This window comes from Trachymyrmex cornetzi, unplaced genomic scaffold (genome assembly GCF_001594075.2).
Source record: "Trachymyrmex cornetzi isolate Tcor2-1 unplaced genomic scaffold, Tcor1.1 scaffold579, whole genome shotgun sequence".
NCBI lineage: Eukaryota > Metazoa > Arthropoda > Insecta > Hymenoptera > Formicidae > Trachymyrmex > Trachymyrmex cornetzi.
This window is the reverse complement of record NW_017299892.1, coordinates 332,115-348,468: the sequence shown is the minus strand read 5'-3', so window position 1 is coordinate 348,468 and position 16,354 is coordinate 332,115. Positions and strand designations below refer to the sequence as shown.

The 16,354-nt window shown below is 34.6% G+C and overlaps 1 protein-coding gene across 1 annotated transcript in view; it reads left to right on the top strand.

The window, feature by feature from the left end:
- Positions 1-16,303, top strand: part of LOC108766357 (unc-112-related protein) — a 45,869-nt gene extending 29,566 nt beyond the window's left edge. Inside the window, exons 2-8 of the mRNA XM_018515606.1 lie at positions 9,618-9,851; positions 11,424-11,692; positions 12,432-12,851; positions 13,956-14,384; positions 14,756-14,968; positions 15,060-15,296; positions 15,509-16,303. Coding sequence (XP_018371108.1) covers positions 9,618-9,851; positions 11,424-11,692; positions 12,432-12,851; positions 13,956-14,384; positions 14,756-14,968; positions 15,060-15,296; positions 15,509-15,709 — 2,003 coding nt within the window. The 3' untranslated portion in view covers positions 15,710-16,303. The remainder of the gene's footprint in view (positions 1-9,617; positions 9,852-11,423; positions 11,693-12,431; positions 12,852-13,955; positions 14,385-14,755; positions 14,969-15,059; positions 15,297-15,508) is intronic.
- Positions 16,304-16,354: the final 51 nt, after the last annotated feature.

Below are 16,354 nucleotides of genomic sequence, written 5' to 3'. Positions count from 1 at the left end.
TCAGGTACCTGTTACGTGTGTAAGATCTCTCGATGACGGAGATATCTACCTCCAGAGCATACCAAGAAAGGAAAGGATTCGCTTTGCACTCCTACGTGCGTTTAAAACCTTACTTTCGAATGCCTTAATAGTATTCCTTTATGTCCGATCGGAAAGGTAGCGGCTTCTAAATGGATCGAGAGATAAATCGAGAACATAAAACAAATCCTTTTTCTCACTTCCTTTTAACTACTTTCTTTTCTATACAAATTCACAAAAGAACTGATAATATCTTTGCGATTTATACAATTTGTATCTTGGAAAATAAATCATTCGACATATCGTTAAAGTAGTAATAACATATATTCGGGACTAGAGAATTGTATATTAAAAAATTTTATTCTATTATCTACTTGTTATTATGTACTTTTTTTTAATAGAGCCATTTTCTTTATAGTATCAATTATACTATCAATAACGGATTGTTCTATGTATTCTATTCTCATAGATATTTTCATTGAATGGTAATTTCAATATACGATGATGCAAGCTGCATTAAGCGAACACCTGTTGCTCGCGTCCGAGCGATCAATCGATACCACGTGACATTTCATTGCATGCAGTCTTACAAGATTCTGGTAATACGTTTCTAATATTGTAAAGCTTTTAAAAGCAGAATTTAATACTACACATAATGAATTAAAAGATGCTCTGACTGTATTTTGATTAATATTATTTTATCATTAATGAATCATGCCGTTAATGAATCATAAAATTAATAAATTAGTAGTGAAAATAATAATGAAAAGATGCAGTTATTTTGTTATAATTAAAAATTTGTAGAATTGGAAACTCACAAGTTTCCAATTTTTTATAAAAAAAAAAATCATTTAGTTGCTGATCCAAAATGAATTAATTTGACTGCAAATTAATTACGCTTGATGTGCTTAATTAAATTAATGTGATCAATTAAAATTATTAAGCTTTTTGGAAATTTTTTAAAATGTTCCCATTAAAATTTAGAACTTTTGTTATATTAATGATATTATGTTGATGATTCAAAGTGCCTATAATAACACCTGACTGTTTTTAATACCCAATATTACACAAATCGAGATGATAAATGTATGAATTTTTTGTGAGATATTTTATTTTATATCGTTTTATATATATAAATTACAACTATAAATATTACAAAATATAAAAGTTACAAAAATAAATATATTATTACTTATATTTAATTCATATTTTATATATATATATACATATATATATATATAATTGAATAACCCGACAATAATTTACTGTATGCGTATCATTTTACCTCAATTAACACAGTAACGATTATATTATATGTGTATCCAACATTATATACAATTATATTCAACTACCCATCTACTGCGTCAATCTGCATCTCTTTTTCTCATAAAATTACCATGTAACGTGTTATTTACGCGTTGATGTAGCTGCCAGAGAAGCATAATAATATTTCTCAAGGGTAAAAATTCCGTTTTCAATCCTTAGACGTAAACATGCTAGTTTATGTCGCTGGGAACCACCCGCTGCTGATTATTCCAACCTTGTAGTCATTTATTAGACGTACCAAAGGTTGTTCTCGCATTCTAAATAAAGTATAGTAAACACAAAAATAATAGATAATGAAGATAATGCGACTGAATAATACGAAATTTTATCTGGATAACTAAGTAAATGAAAAAAATTTTCCTAGGAATCTAGCTATATAACGATGAGATGTTTTTCAAACGCTTTCGCACGAAACAACTGATCGTTTCGCGGCTGATCTCCTATCTCACACGGTATTAAATTACGAGTGGTACATAGAGAACTTCGTATCGCGACGTTACAAACGTATTAAACCGAATGAAAGCGTTGTGTCTGAGTAAGCGTTTATTTTAGAGTTTAGAGCAATTAAGTCAGAGCATATAAAAGCAAATGTTTTGCTATTCTATAAATTTTTTTTATCCGCTAATAAAACTTTGTCTATGAATTGTCTATAACTTTTTGTTTAATTAATATTTTTAACAAGAGTTTGATTAGTTACTTTTTTATTTTTCATGTTAAAAGAAAAATTTTTTGTAGTTCTTTTAAATAGCAGCATTTATATATTTCAACACACATACACACACACACGCAATAATAGATATATATATACTATATATACATATATTTTTATATCAAGTATCTATATTTTTTATCTTATATATAGTTTTATGAAACACCTGATAAAGTACTGATACATATATTGTACTTATATAAGAGATAAGTATCGAAGTATTTCTAGTGTTGCACATTCCTACTGTTACGCCACTAGCAATGTAATCACGACATCAATCATTGCACTCCCTCCTTCTCTCGGCGATCCAATCGTTTATACCATGAAAATCCGATTATGTTACAACGCGATACAAGGGGGATTTGGTTTAAATAGAACTCAACGCAACAGGTTCGCCAATTTGCATATCTTTCGTCGACCGGTTGACCCCTGGGGCCTTAATTGCTTTCCAGTTTATTCATGGAATTCATGATGAATTTACAAATCTTAGAAATGAATTAAAAAGTAGGAGATTTCGATGCAACAAGTTTCCGTCTGATTTATCTGTGTACATATGATTTATTAACATTATAAATAAGAAAGCTGCAGGAATATTTTATTTATTGTATAGAGACTGTAATGTGTTTCGTCTTTTTTCTCGATTCAAGATTCCAAATTTCAAAGTATATAGCTCTGATTTTGCAACTATGGAGTCTCGGCATTTATAAAATTGCAAAGAGAAAGCGACGCGGTTAATCGGGCGAACAGTCAAAGGGTCTGAAGCCGTGTTCTAGTCTTCATATGATACTCCGGCTACTACTGTGTTCGTACGCCTTTGTACATCGTAAGAGGGTGGCTCGATAATGTTGAAGCACGCTTTGGACTTTGAAGTGAAGAGGGACGAGAAACACGAGTAGCGAGGGATACTTGGACGACGCCGCCTTCGTTTGGGTGCGACTCAGACTCGGATTTACGTCTTCTCCGTCTTTTCTTTTGAACAAGCGCGTAGTTAAGGATGGTATTCGACCACATGGCGAAACGATTGTCAGAATACCGCAGAGAATTGTCATAAATGTTAGGGACCATTATATTATCCGAATCTATGTATGTTCTATGATATTATGTTAAACCAGGGTTGCAATAGACCTGGAAAACCGGAAAAAGTCAGGGAAATTGAAATTGGTCATGGAATACCGGGAAAAGTCAGGAAAAATATAAAAGAGACTGTAATTTTGAACTTTGCTCACAATTCCCTTAAACTGCTCCTATATTTCAAATAATTTTTATAATTTTTTAAATATTATATCTGACGTTTAGTCAAATACATTCAAAACTCGTGCACTTTAAACGATTTTTTTTTAAATAATTAAAATTTATATTTTATTCAGTAATTTTATTTGATCGTTTTTTTTTTCATCCTAACTACATTCTTTTGTCCAATACTAATTAATTTTTTTTTACTTGAATTTGCCCCTGAAATTTTATTATGCTACTAAGCTTTTTTTACATTTTGAATAATATAAGCTAACTTTCTTACAATCGTTAATTCTAAATGTTAAAATTTTTACATATTTTTATATATTGGTCTCATAGAAATTTCCCGTTTTTATCTGGAAAACCTGAAAAAGTCAGGAAATTTTAAAATTCATTTTCTGTGGCAATCCTGTAAACATTAGCATTATCATTAATTTGTACATCTCCAATTAATTCTCACATGATTCCTATATTTATATTTATTAGTATCTCGATTATTATTATATATATATATTTTTTTATCAGATATTAAAATTGTTATCTATGTACATAACTCTTTTGCACACTTAGAAATTACGTGCGGCATTTTCGCAATATGAAGAAAGATAAGATACAAAATATCTATGATAAAATAATATCACACATACCATTTATCAATACCTAGTATTTCGATAAAGAATATCATTTAAATCTTTGTTAAATAATAATTTAGGTAACAAATACAAATTACCTTCAATTTTGTTTCTTAATCTTACTTATTTATATTAATCAAGATATTTTACACATATATACTTTACAAATATATATTTTCAAACAGAATTAGTTTCTGACTTATTTTACGTCTATTTGATAATATGACAAAAAATTGAGCTTATATGATATTGAGAGCCTCATAATTAATTTTTAAATTTATTCTACCAAATTTCAATGCATTTTACATGATAAAGTTCAAACTTCGTGTGCAAAATATTTATTTGCGCTCTTTTTTCGTAGAGTCGTGTCGAAATTACTCTATTTTAAATTTCTGCAGTTTCACCATCGATTCATCCCTGAGGTAGTCTTGCCCCCTTTTCTCTCGATCTCGACAAGCTTGGTAGCACGTGTCCTTGCAGCCCCCTTTTCCAGTGCTGAATAGTTCGCGTTTCTTCACGCGAAATATGAAGAGAGTCAAGGGAACGAGAGGAAGCTCCTTTGCTTTCCACGCTGGAATTCGCGTAAGGGAAGAGAGAGAAAGAGGGTCCGGTTCTTGCTGCATAATACACGCGGATTACGAGTGCCTCGTTACCACGTCATAATTTTATATTCTAACTTCCGCGCAACGTTCATGAGGGGGGAAGGGGGATGTTGGCACGTTGCCACGTGCGCACCCCGCTTTGTTCCCTTATTAAAGTTCACCCTCCTTACTCCGAACAGCGTTTGTAAACGCTCCTTCGGAGTTTACACAGGCCGCACGTGCCCTGTAAGCCTTTCGTCGTTTACAGCGGATGTTCATCCATGCAACTTTGCAATACCACTGAGGATTGGAGGCCTTTTTCGAGATTTCCGTAGCCATGTGTTGACCAGAAAACCGTAAACGTTACGTCGTATTTTCGTACAGCCCATTTCAGTTTCTAACTTATTTTCTCATTTGTCAGAATTATTACGTGCGTTTAAAGAGATTGCTCTGTTTTATTCCAGTAATCGTCGCATTGAGAAAAATTTCTGATTGAATATGGATGAACCAAAAGATTCTGATCATATCAATCAGAATTATGGTTATTATAATTAGACCTCTAATTATCTCGATTAGATTTTGATTGATTTGATTAGAATATTCTGGTTGTTTCATTTTCAATCAGAAATTTTTCTCAGTACACGACAAAAGGTTAATAAAGCTAATTGTACACGAAAAGAATGGTTTTATCAAAGTATCTAAAAATTTAACTAGATATAAATCTGAAAATAATTTTGTTCTACTATCAAAATAATTAAGTAAGACGCTCAAGCTGATTGCTAGAATGTTAAAACTTTGCAGCATTGCGCATTACGTTTGAATGTCTTACACAATTATTTTGACAGTTCAATAAAATTATTTTCAGATCTGTATTTAGGTAAATTTTTATATGGATACTTGAACAAAATTGTTCTTTCCATGTAGACTGTCGAATTTTCTCGATGAAACTCTTGTATCAGACTCTTCAGATCCAGACAGTGTAAGAATGCTAAAATGGGATTCTTGTATCAGGAAACCAACTGACTCTTCCGCTCCTGGATACTTTAGCTTATAAACCACGCTCGGAAGAACTTTCCCCGTAACTCTTCGACGACGTAATAAGAACAGATGGGGTCTGCTTCGTACCAGAGGCCGATTTCACGTGTTGAACTGCGGGTGTCGCGTATGAGTTCCTCTTGAGGGAGTATAAATAGGTGCCGTGCGCAAATATCGCGGTCGTTGCTACCGAGACGTGCCATGAAAGCAATTCGCGAACTCAAGTCGAATGGCCTAATCCGCGTTTGGCGATGTCTTAATTTTATATCTCTTTGTAGTTGCACGTAGACTGATTCATAATTTCCATTTTCTCTTGCCTTATTTACTTTTCGAGACTAACTTCAAACAATATACATCCACGAGGAAAAAAGCTGAATTAAACATATGTAAACTGTTTTCAAATTTATACTTTAAATATGAAACGCCACTACGGTTTTAAATTTATATTATTAATTTATTATTAACAGTTAGACTTTAAAATCAAAAAGCTTGTGATTCTCTTTATTGTTACAAATTATTTCTATGGTTCAGAATGTTGAATCATATTTATATACATTATTTTTTTTTCTAAAGAAAAGGTCTATCTTCGTTTATTCATTTAAACTTGTTAATGGTTGATTTTTTTGTTAATTGTGAAAACAAATTATAGGTTTTTTTTGTGGTCAGACTGTATTACATTTTAATAATGGCAAATTCCGTGAAAAGAATAAAATATTTTGAAAAATTGGTGAATAGTTTAAAAAAATATTTTTTGGTTTAAATGCTGAAACATTTATATATCTTTCAGTTAATTAATAAATTTTGCAACATTTCAAGCTGATTCAGTTGCTAAGATATTTAACATTCGGAATGAAAAAAATTGTACTCGAGCACTTACTCGCCGAGGAAAAAAAATCAATTCCAAATTAGTCGAAGAATCCCTGGGTGAAAGGAACGACAAGAGTGGCAGGACATCCCGTATACGACTTGTTGCTCACGTCGACCACGATGCCAGGTTCATCAATCACGTACTTTTTCAGTTTGTTGTTTCTTGACGATTAAAACGAAGGTAGTAGCGCAGCGAGCCATAAAACTATTATATCGTATCTCCTCAATCGCTAATGTCAGATAATTAATACTGTTTTAATAGAATTATGTATGATATTATTTAATAGTGTTATTTAATAGATTCTTTCTAAATATACAGAATGATCAAAACAACCATTTATATGATAGATTTATATATTATATCAATTAAACTTTTGATTAATGGAAATCTTATTGAAAAAAATAATACTCCAACAGAAATTAATGTTTAAATCAAATATCTAGAAATAATCACGTTTGATGCATAACATATTATTTGAAGTGAACATTAAAGAGACATTGAGCACTTTTGTGATCCATTACATATCATTATACGTATCATTATACATATCGTTTAACGTTTAACTTAATGAATTGTCCTTTTCGATGTTGTCTTGATTCGTCGTTATTTCTATTATTTCTTTTTTTATTCCGACATCGTTTCGACGACATATTTCCGGCGCTGGAAATGCGGGTTGCGACCGCTCGACCAGGAAGAGACGTGGTTCCCGATTGTTTGTGTGTCACGGTGCCGCTTCTAGCGGTACACGATGTGTATACATCGACAAGTTATTGTTATGCGACAGCCGTTTTCTTGCGTCGAACGAATCGACCCGTCACTTGCTCCCGTGCTCTTTCATCTGCAAACCAATGCCTCTCGTGCGTCAAACCAAATAAATAACTGGAAATGAGTATTGCTCGAGAATAAATTTTCATATTTTCTGAATATCAACATATTCAGTTTTCTTTCTGCAACTTTATCATTGTTGAGACGCTCTTTCTCCTCAGTCTTCTAGAGATGCTGGTATCACTTTTTTTTAATGCAGTTATTCGTCATTATTTTTTTCACATCCAGCTTGATATAACGACGATAAGAATTATTTCCTGTTAATAAAATTAAATTTATTGATGAAATAATTTATGTTATTAATTACATTTTTTTGTTAACCGGAAACCGATAGGGAAAAATATTTAAATTGCCAAATTACTTTATTTTATTATTTTAGTAATAATTAATAAAATTAATTTAAATGTGATAAAATAAATAAATTATTGCTACATAAATAGATCTTTGAACGTAAATGAACAGGACGAAAGCTTGTTAAGTAAAAGGGCATCAGAACCTGTCACTTTACATGTCCAAGTCATTCTCCCGAATTGTGCTATCCTTAATTTTACATGATATTAACGTAACAAAGTAAATGCAACTCTACGTTGCACTTCAACATTCCTCACAGAATATCAGCAAATATCGGCTTCATCGTTTTCGCTAAGCCGGATGAAAGTTACATCGTATCAGTGATGATTTCCAGACCTTGCTGCTGACCCGCAGTGTTAATGGTGAAGATTCGCGATGATCTCGATCGTCGTGTAGACGATACGTTATCACGCGCTGTCGTCACCAGTTAAATGCGGGACGAGAGAAAATGGAAACACAGATAGAAATAGAAGAGTAAGAACCGAACAACAGATAAATCTGTTCTCTATCTTCTCTGTGCGTGGGCGAATCCGAGAACCTGCGGAGTGGCCGACTATTCGAATGAAAACAAACAGTTAACGATCGGGCGGTTGGTTTCTCTAAAATCCGCGAAATATTTATAGATCGCAGCTGCGATCACGGCAGATCCAATCTAGCGGCAGTATAAACGTACTATTCCCCCGGGCTATACGCGAGTTTTTAGAAATATCATTTGGATCTCGCAGATCTGCGGCTCATCCACATCCCGAGATTCACAGATTCCAATTGGCTCTTTATTTCTTATTGCAGAGGAATTTTTTATTTTTGTAATTACCCTTGTACCCTTTTTTATTCTTCCAATTGGATTATAATTGCATTCTCATATGCGTACATTTCCTCTCATCCGTATCCGATTTCGGGGTGGATCTCCCTTGTGCATCAACTCTGCACGCAGCCCCTCACGATTGCAGCCCCACATGTCTACGACTTAATAGTGATTTTAAGCGGCACCTCCCCCTCAGGAACCCGCATCGACCTATGGTACCCCGAAGTCGTTAAACGGAGCTCCATAGGAAATGTGCGGCGCGGCGCGAACAGCTGTGAAAATTGACTTTTCGACGAAGCGTAAACGCCCGTTTGCTTCGTAATTCCGTCGACGGATGTCTTGTTCCAGCCGCGATCTCTGCGGTTTGGACGGATGAAACCCTTGATTTACTCGACACCCTTCTCGTCTTCACGTCCGGCCTTGCCTGCCACCGAGCCCTTAAGTATATTTACTTGGGATGGACGTACATAAATGTTGTGTTCTCTTCAGATGTCCTTGACAGACAGATATAAACTCTGATTCTTCGCATTCAGAGAAAATAAAATAGTTCTGCCAACTACAATGCGATAACACTAAAATTTAAATATCCGCAACTAGTTTTAAAAAATTATGAGAAAATAATTTTGAGAATTATTAAAATATACTGGCAATATAAATGTATAATAATGTTAAATTTTTATTAGTTGTATATAACCATTAAATAATAATAGTAGAATAACTATATATGTGTGTGTACATATATACAAGTTAATAAATTTCATAGAATAGGCTGTAAAAATTATATTTTTTTAGTGTAGACAAACATTTCTATAATAAAATTAGTCATTATATCATAATTATACATTTTTTGTTTTTTTAAATACATTTTTTGTTAATGAAACTATTTTACATTACTATTCCATTCTATTACTACTCCATTCTATCAAACTTATCACTGTTAAAATTGCTGTATTTTCTTAGTTTGCGCTCAATTTATTTATTTTTCTTGCCGCAACTTCAATTCATAGTTGATACTATTTCTCCTTATTTTTTGGCATTATTGTTCTTCAATAATTTTAATATCTTCCTCAAAGTTTGAAGTTTATGATTGAAGCAGCACGCTTTTATAATTTGATCAGTATCAATTTAAAAAAAAAAGACAAGTATAACTTTTGAAGAAAGAGATCTTTTAGAGAAGTGATCACCGATTCGATTTTGCTCTACTTTAATTTCTCCGCTATTTTTGTTGTTACAGATATCGCTATGGATTGGTCGGACCACGCACTTTGGTGGCCGGCACGAAATCACTGGTTGACCAGAACACGCAGCACTCTGGACCAGTATGGCGTGGCGGCGGATGCACTGCTGCATTTCACGCCGATGCACAAAACTCTGAGGGTACAATTGCCAGACATGCGATGCCTCGACTGCCGCGTCGACTTTTCCGTCAAGACGTTCAACGCGGTCATCAATTTGTGCAAGGAACTCGGTGAGTCGCGAACCTATTGACATCGTTTAAAGAAGCGCGATAGAAACGAACGAACGAACGCGGCGCAAGTCAATCAAGCCAGCGTGCCTTCGTTAACGACGATTACGAGGAACGAGAGAAGGAATGTACAGATGTCAATCGCGATTAATATTGTAAAATGTAAATAGTACAAGATATACTTGACCAGAAAATTTTCGCGTCTTACACTTTACATCCTCCTTCGTCAAGAAGAAAATTAATTTCGAGTAAAAACGTGAGAGATACTCTATGTATATATTTCGACATGGTATTACGTAATCTGTTTTGTAACATCAGTCTGGCTAGTTTCTATGATTATCTAAATGACTTTACGTCACTTCGTCTTTTTGGTAGCGAGCCGATTGAACAAGAAATCTTCTCAAATTACGAAATCTTTTGTTATGGTCGTTTCTCCAGCACATTAAAAATTTATAAATATCATTAATAAAATGATAATCAATTTAACTTGAGATACTAGTATTTTATTTTAGCTTCAGTTTTCGATTGTGTTTCAAATCCGACAAAAGGAATCAGCGCACAATTTAACTGAAAAATGTACTTGCAAAAATTTGCTTATAAATATTATTAACCACCAAGATTCGCTTTGATAAAAAAAAAGATTCTTTCTTCTATTTAATTCAAAATTGACGATGATCAAAACTTGACCGAAACGTCTACCTTGTAATTTTAAATATACGACTTTCGCTAAATATACATCTTGCGCTGGCTGTGGGGCTGCATGCTCTTTATTATTTATGTTTATATCATTAAGCCACTTCTAAGTCTCTTAAATTTGATTTAAAATTTATTTTACTTACAAGTTTATTACTTATAAGTTATTATGAATATATTTTATTTACAAGTTATTATGAATAAATAAATGGCAACATGTGAGTTCTGTCGTGCTAAACATCGTAATTTCGAGATGGATAAGCGTGTCAGCGGTAATTATAATATTACACGTGGTAACGAAATAAAAATGATAAGCTCGCTTTTGTCACGCGAAGGTCGCATAAACCGTCATGGCTGTCGATTCGCCATCGCGATGAACACCGAGCTCGCTTTTTTAATCAAGGAAGTGGGTTAACGCGATAATTCCATCGCGAGGATAAAACTGACTCTCGAGTAGAAGGAAGTACCGTCAGAGATACGAGCTTATCGTTCTACTAATGACCTAAAAAGTAATTCCGCATTTGCGGGAAATATCGCATTATAACATTGTTCAAAGCAACACGATTGCTGTTTACTCAATCTCACCACGGCTACTGGTTTTTATACTTCTGCCAGTGATTCTATTAAATAGATCGACTGTATGAGATCAGTGTGTCATATTCATAAATAAACTCCAATGCGTTGCATACAATCTTTGTCAATTACTTCATTTCCTTATAAGAATATATCTAGAGGGAATGAATATCATGACTGTTTTTTTTACTTCGCCTTTGACTCGTGCGGAAGCAAAGGAGACACGCGTCTCTATCTCTCTCTTCAATCTAATAAACTTGACTAACATGAAATTAATTACATGCAAGTTTTCTGCGATTACTGTTGCAGGCATTAGACATCCAGAGGAGCTCTCGTTCTGCAAACCGCTTGAACCGAATCACCTGAAATACAATCTGAAAGATCTGCCGACCAAGAAAAAAGTCGAGCATCAAAAGAATGGGCACTGGAACGTACCGGCCGACACGAATACTTTCATCCCGGCCAGCCAAAGTCCCAGGGGATCTACGGGAAGCTTAGATCAATCGAGCCCATTCATGTGCGCGCCGGTTACGCCCAACAACAGAAATCACAGCACGCCGATCAGCTCTCCCGTCTCGGTAAACTTATCATACAAGCGAGATCTTTCTTAACCCTTTCATTTACATGGCTACATGTTTAGAATTATGAAACAAAATATTATTACCATTTTTATTTGCGAATGTATATTAATTTCTTTTAGTCTTGTATATGTGATTATAAAGATTTTAAATTTGTATAGATAGTATATATCTCTTAATATATATTATATAATATATAAAATCTCGATGAAATAGGTATTATTATTTTTTATTTCTTATCGTTTGATTTGATGATAAAAATTATTATAAATACAATAAGAATTTGGACAATTAAAGCTTTCTTGACATATTTTATTTATTTGTTTATATATTTCAAGTAGATTTATTGACTAATAAAAGTAAGAAAGAAGATTTTATTATATATAATGAAATATATATGTATAAACTTTGTAGCACAAATTATTATACATAATTGCACAACAAAAATAATATCCTTAAACGTTTCTAAAACTTTTATGAATCATTATTTGTCATGTAATGCACAAGAGTATAAAAAATACTGTTTTGTAACTATTAATAATTTGCGAATGAAAAGATGAAGATAAAATGAATTTGGAGCGTACCATTACGATATATCCATAGAGCGTTATATTATTACGATATATCGAACAAGAAATTAGTTCCGAATAATGTAGATATAGCTAATTTTCAGTCACGTCGTAATTATTTTTACAGCATTGCGTCAATGCATATTTTGCGAATACTTGCAAATTTTCAGCATACCGGCACATGGAAAAGGAACAACAATTCATCAGGCTTCGGCAGCACCGGTTCCTTCAACGCCAATAACAGCACGATGAGTCTCGAAGCATTAAACGGCGGGCTGACAGAATCCTTGGCGCAAAGTCCGACGTCGATCTCGCCAGAGGTGCGAATAAAGCTGATCAGGCCGAAGAGCCTGATCGAGAGGGCGAGAATGAACGTCAGCTGGCTGGATTCCTCCCTGTCGATCATGGAACAGGGTATCCGCGAATTCGACACACTTAGACTGAAGTTCAAATTCTACTCCTTCTATGATCTGAATCCGAAAACTGATGCAGTGCGCATCAACATGATTTACGAGCAAGCCAAGTGGCAATTGCTCGCAGAGGAGATCGACTGTACTGAGGAAGAGATGCTGATGTTCGCGGCGCTTCAGGTATTCAAACGTTGTATTCTTGACAGAAATAACACATTGATTAATGTCTATATGATGAGCAGTCGTGATTAAAATTCTTAAAACGTTTGTAGAAAATCTTTATACTGTTAAAATGACATAGACAGCTAGAGATAACAACGTAAACAAGTGCTCTGTTCGACACAATACATAACAGTCTTAGTAATCGTATTACACAATAATTTATCACATTATTCTTATAATAATAAAAATTTTATTATATGGCGCACATAATAGAATATATAAAACTCGCTGAACACACTGAGAAAAAAATATCCTAAATTTCGATGAATATTTATTTGAATAATACTAACTAAATATTTATTAAACATAAAAATATATTTATTTGGTACAAAAAACATTAATTTGATTTAACAATCACTTCTTTTTATTAAATATTTATTTATTGTAAGTAAACGTTTAGTTAGCAGTATTCAAATAAATATTTATTTAAATTTAGGCTATTTTTTTCTCAGTGCAGGCAACGCATTAAACGTTTACAGAATTATTTAAATAAGACAATTTGAATAGAACTTAAATTTTGAATAAGTTGCGAAATGCATTCCAACTCTCAAATATTTCTTTTGTTGAAATCTACAAAGCCATAAAATCCATTTGAATTCCAATCGTCCCACCTTCCACCAAGAACCAACATGGAAATTTGCTTATAAATATATGACAGATGCAAATGTATCGTGCAGGCGGATAGAGACATTAGAATACATTCGTATCTCGGTTTTTGATATTCTTTCCATTCTTTGCAACTATACGACTCACCGTGCTGGTTCGGTTCTCGCCCATCTTAATATATTTATGCCGCTCCATTGCGAGGGATAAACCCCACGCGACGCATAATCATGCAAATAGCCGCGTCCTTGAACCGATTGCTTCGCCAGCCGATGTTCCACCATAGCCGTCATGCGACAAACGACCAAGAAAGGATGCGATCATCTCGCCTCGACCCACAAAATATGTTTTGTACTTCTTATATACCTACTGTTCCCGTCCTCACAATGAATGATGAACAGAGAGGAAAGAATGAAAGAAAGAATTACAATTGATGTTACCTGCGCTTCTCCGTTACAGGTACAAGTGAATCTTCAGGCGAGCGTACCGCAGCCCACGTACGACAGCAACGGAGCAACTTCGCCCGTTGAAGACGACATCGATGCGGCCTTGACGGATCTACAGGTGACCCTGGAAGGCAGCAACATCAGCAACGGGCCCAGTGATATCACGCAGGTGCCCGAGCTCTGTGACGAGCTGCGTTTCTTTAAACCGAAACGTTTCACATTGAAGGCCTTCAAACGTTATTGGTTTACGTGCCGCGATCTCCAGCTCAGGCTCTACAAGAGCAGGGAGGAGACAGGCGGCTCGGAGTCGCCAGTCTACGTGATCAATTTGCGCGGCTGCGAGGTCACGCCGGATGTGCATTTGTCGCAAGGTCGCTACGGGATCAGACTGGAGGTGCCCAGTGCCGAAGGCATGACTGAGATGTGGATAAGATGCGACAACGTAAGTGGATTAATTTGAGTTAACGTGGTGTATCGTTGCCAACTTTATTGAATTAACCGTTCTTAAACGTACATTAATACTTGCCATATGTTGGCGTTTGGCCACACGTCAACAAATATCGTTAATACACGTTGCGTCGAAAACGAATGAGTTCTCACGAGTTTAAGTTTCACAAAGTGAAAACTATAAGGCTGTGTTCCAAAATTCACTGGCAGTACTGAAAATCTATGTGCATGTAATCTAGTAACGTAAACGATAGGATTTTCAGCGCTGATAGTGAATTTTGGAATACAATCTAAATATTAGAACTGATTCAATTTACAGATATTCACATTTGAGCTTGATTCCATTATCATTTTTTATCATTCCAGGAACAACAATATGCAAAATGGATGGCCGCGTGCAGATTAGCGGCTAAAGGCCGTACCCTCGCCGACGCGTCTTACGAGAGCGAGGTCAACAGTATCATAGCTTTCCTACAACTGCAGAGGCCCGCACCCGCACCAGCCATCAATCCGAATGCTTTGGATATTGTACCGGAAGACTATGTCGCGCCTCGATTCGCGAAGAAATTCAAAGGAAAGGTAATAAATCGTTCGCATTCAAATAAATCTTCGTGATTGAATATTCAAATAATGAACCAACACTGTACTGATACTTCTTTTCTTCACGTAGTTGGTTCAAAGGATCTTGGAAGCACACGCGAACGTTAAAGACCTGCCCCTTGTCGAGGCGAAGCTAAATTATATCAAAGCCTGGCAGTCCTTGCCGGAATACGGTATCTCGCTCTTCATTGTGCGATTTACTGGTAAGAGCAAGGATGAGCTACTAGGTATCGCCAATAATAGGCTTATGCGGATGGACCTTCACACTGGCGATCATTTAAAGACTTGGAGGTATAATACTATGAAGGTATGTATTCATTTACGTGTCCTCTCCTATAGATTTTTATTCATGAGTATTCCTTTAATTTGGCAAAAATGTAATGTTGAAAATCGAAAAGTGACAATAAATAATTTTTCCACAGAAAAGTCATTTGAAATTGACTAAAATCTGTAATTTAAAAAACTTAGTAAAGAATATATCTCTGAATACAAGATGAAAGTGAACGATTTCTTTTACAGGCGTGGAATGTTAACTGGGAAGTAAAACACATGATGGTACAATTCGAAGAAGAGAATATCATTTTTGAATGCCAATCAGCGGACTGCAAAGTTGTCCATGAATTCATAGGAGGCTACATCTTTTTGTCGATGCGTTCGAAGGAGGCGAATCAAACATTGAACGAAGACTTGTTCCACAAATTGACTGGTGGATGGGCTTAATCCAGTACTGCAATAAGTGCATGAAACCGAAACGGGTTCTAACATATTCTGAGAAGCGATGATGAGATGAGCACTACCTACATACGTCGCGCTCGTTATGTGCCTGTTCAAGGACCGACGTTTTTGCATGCTAGTACATTTGTAAAAATACTTAAATCTGGTCGTATTTATCACATTTTAACACTAATATGCTGTAAATAAAATATTTTGTCCCCTCTACGCGCGAGCGGAAGAATTTTAGCGATTAGTTATTTCGACAGGAGGCTACTTCAGAATTTTTACCAATGTGTTTACCTTATTTACAAGGTATACTAACAGTGTTGACAACCGTTATAATCATAGCCTCTTTTCCAGGAAAAAATAATCCGTTTTCTATATTTACAATGATTTTATAAATAGATGTTTGTGAAACTATTTTACAAAGATATACTTTTATACGAAACTTTTTCTACTTAGAGGAATCTATTGCCTTGAATAAATATCGAATTTAGGAACAAATACATCAAGTCTGCATAAATAAAAAAATCTACAAAACATATCGTGGTATTAGGCAACACTTTGTAACAAAGAAAAAAATCGATTTTAATCTTTTAAGGAAGCATGAAATCACCATAGCATAAAACCGCCCGTGGTTTCGAATGATTC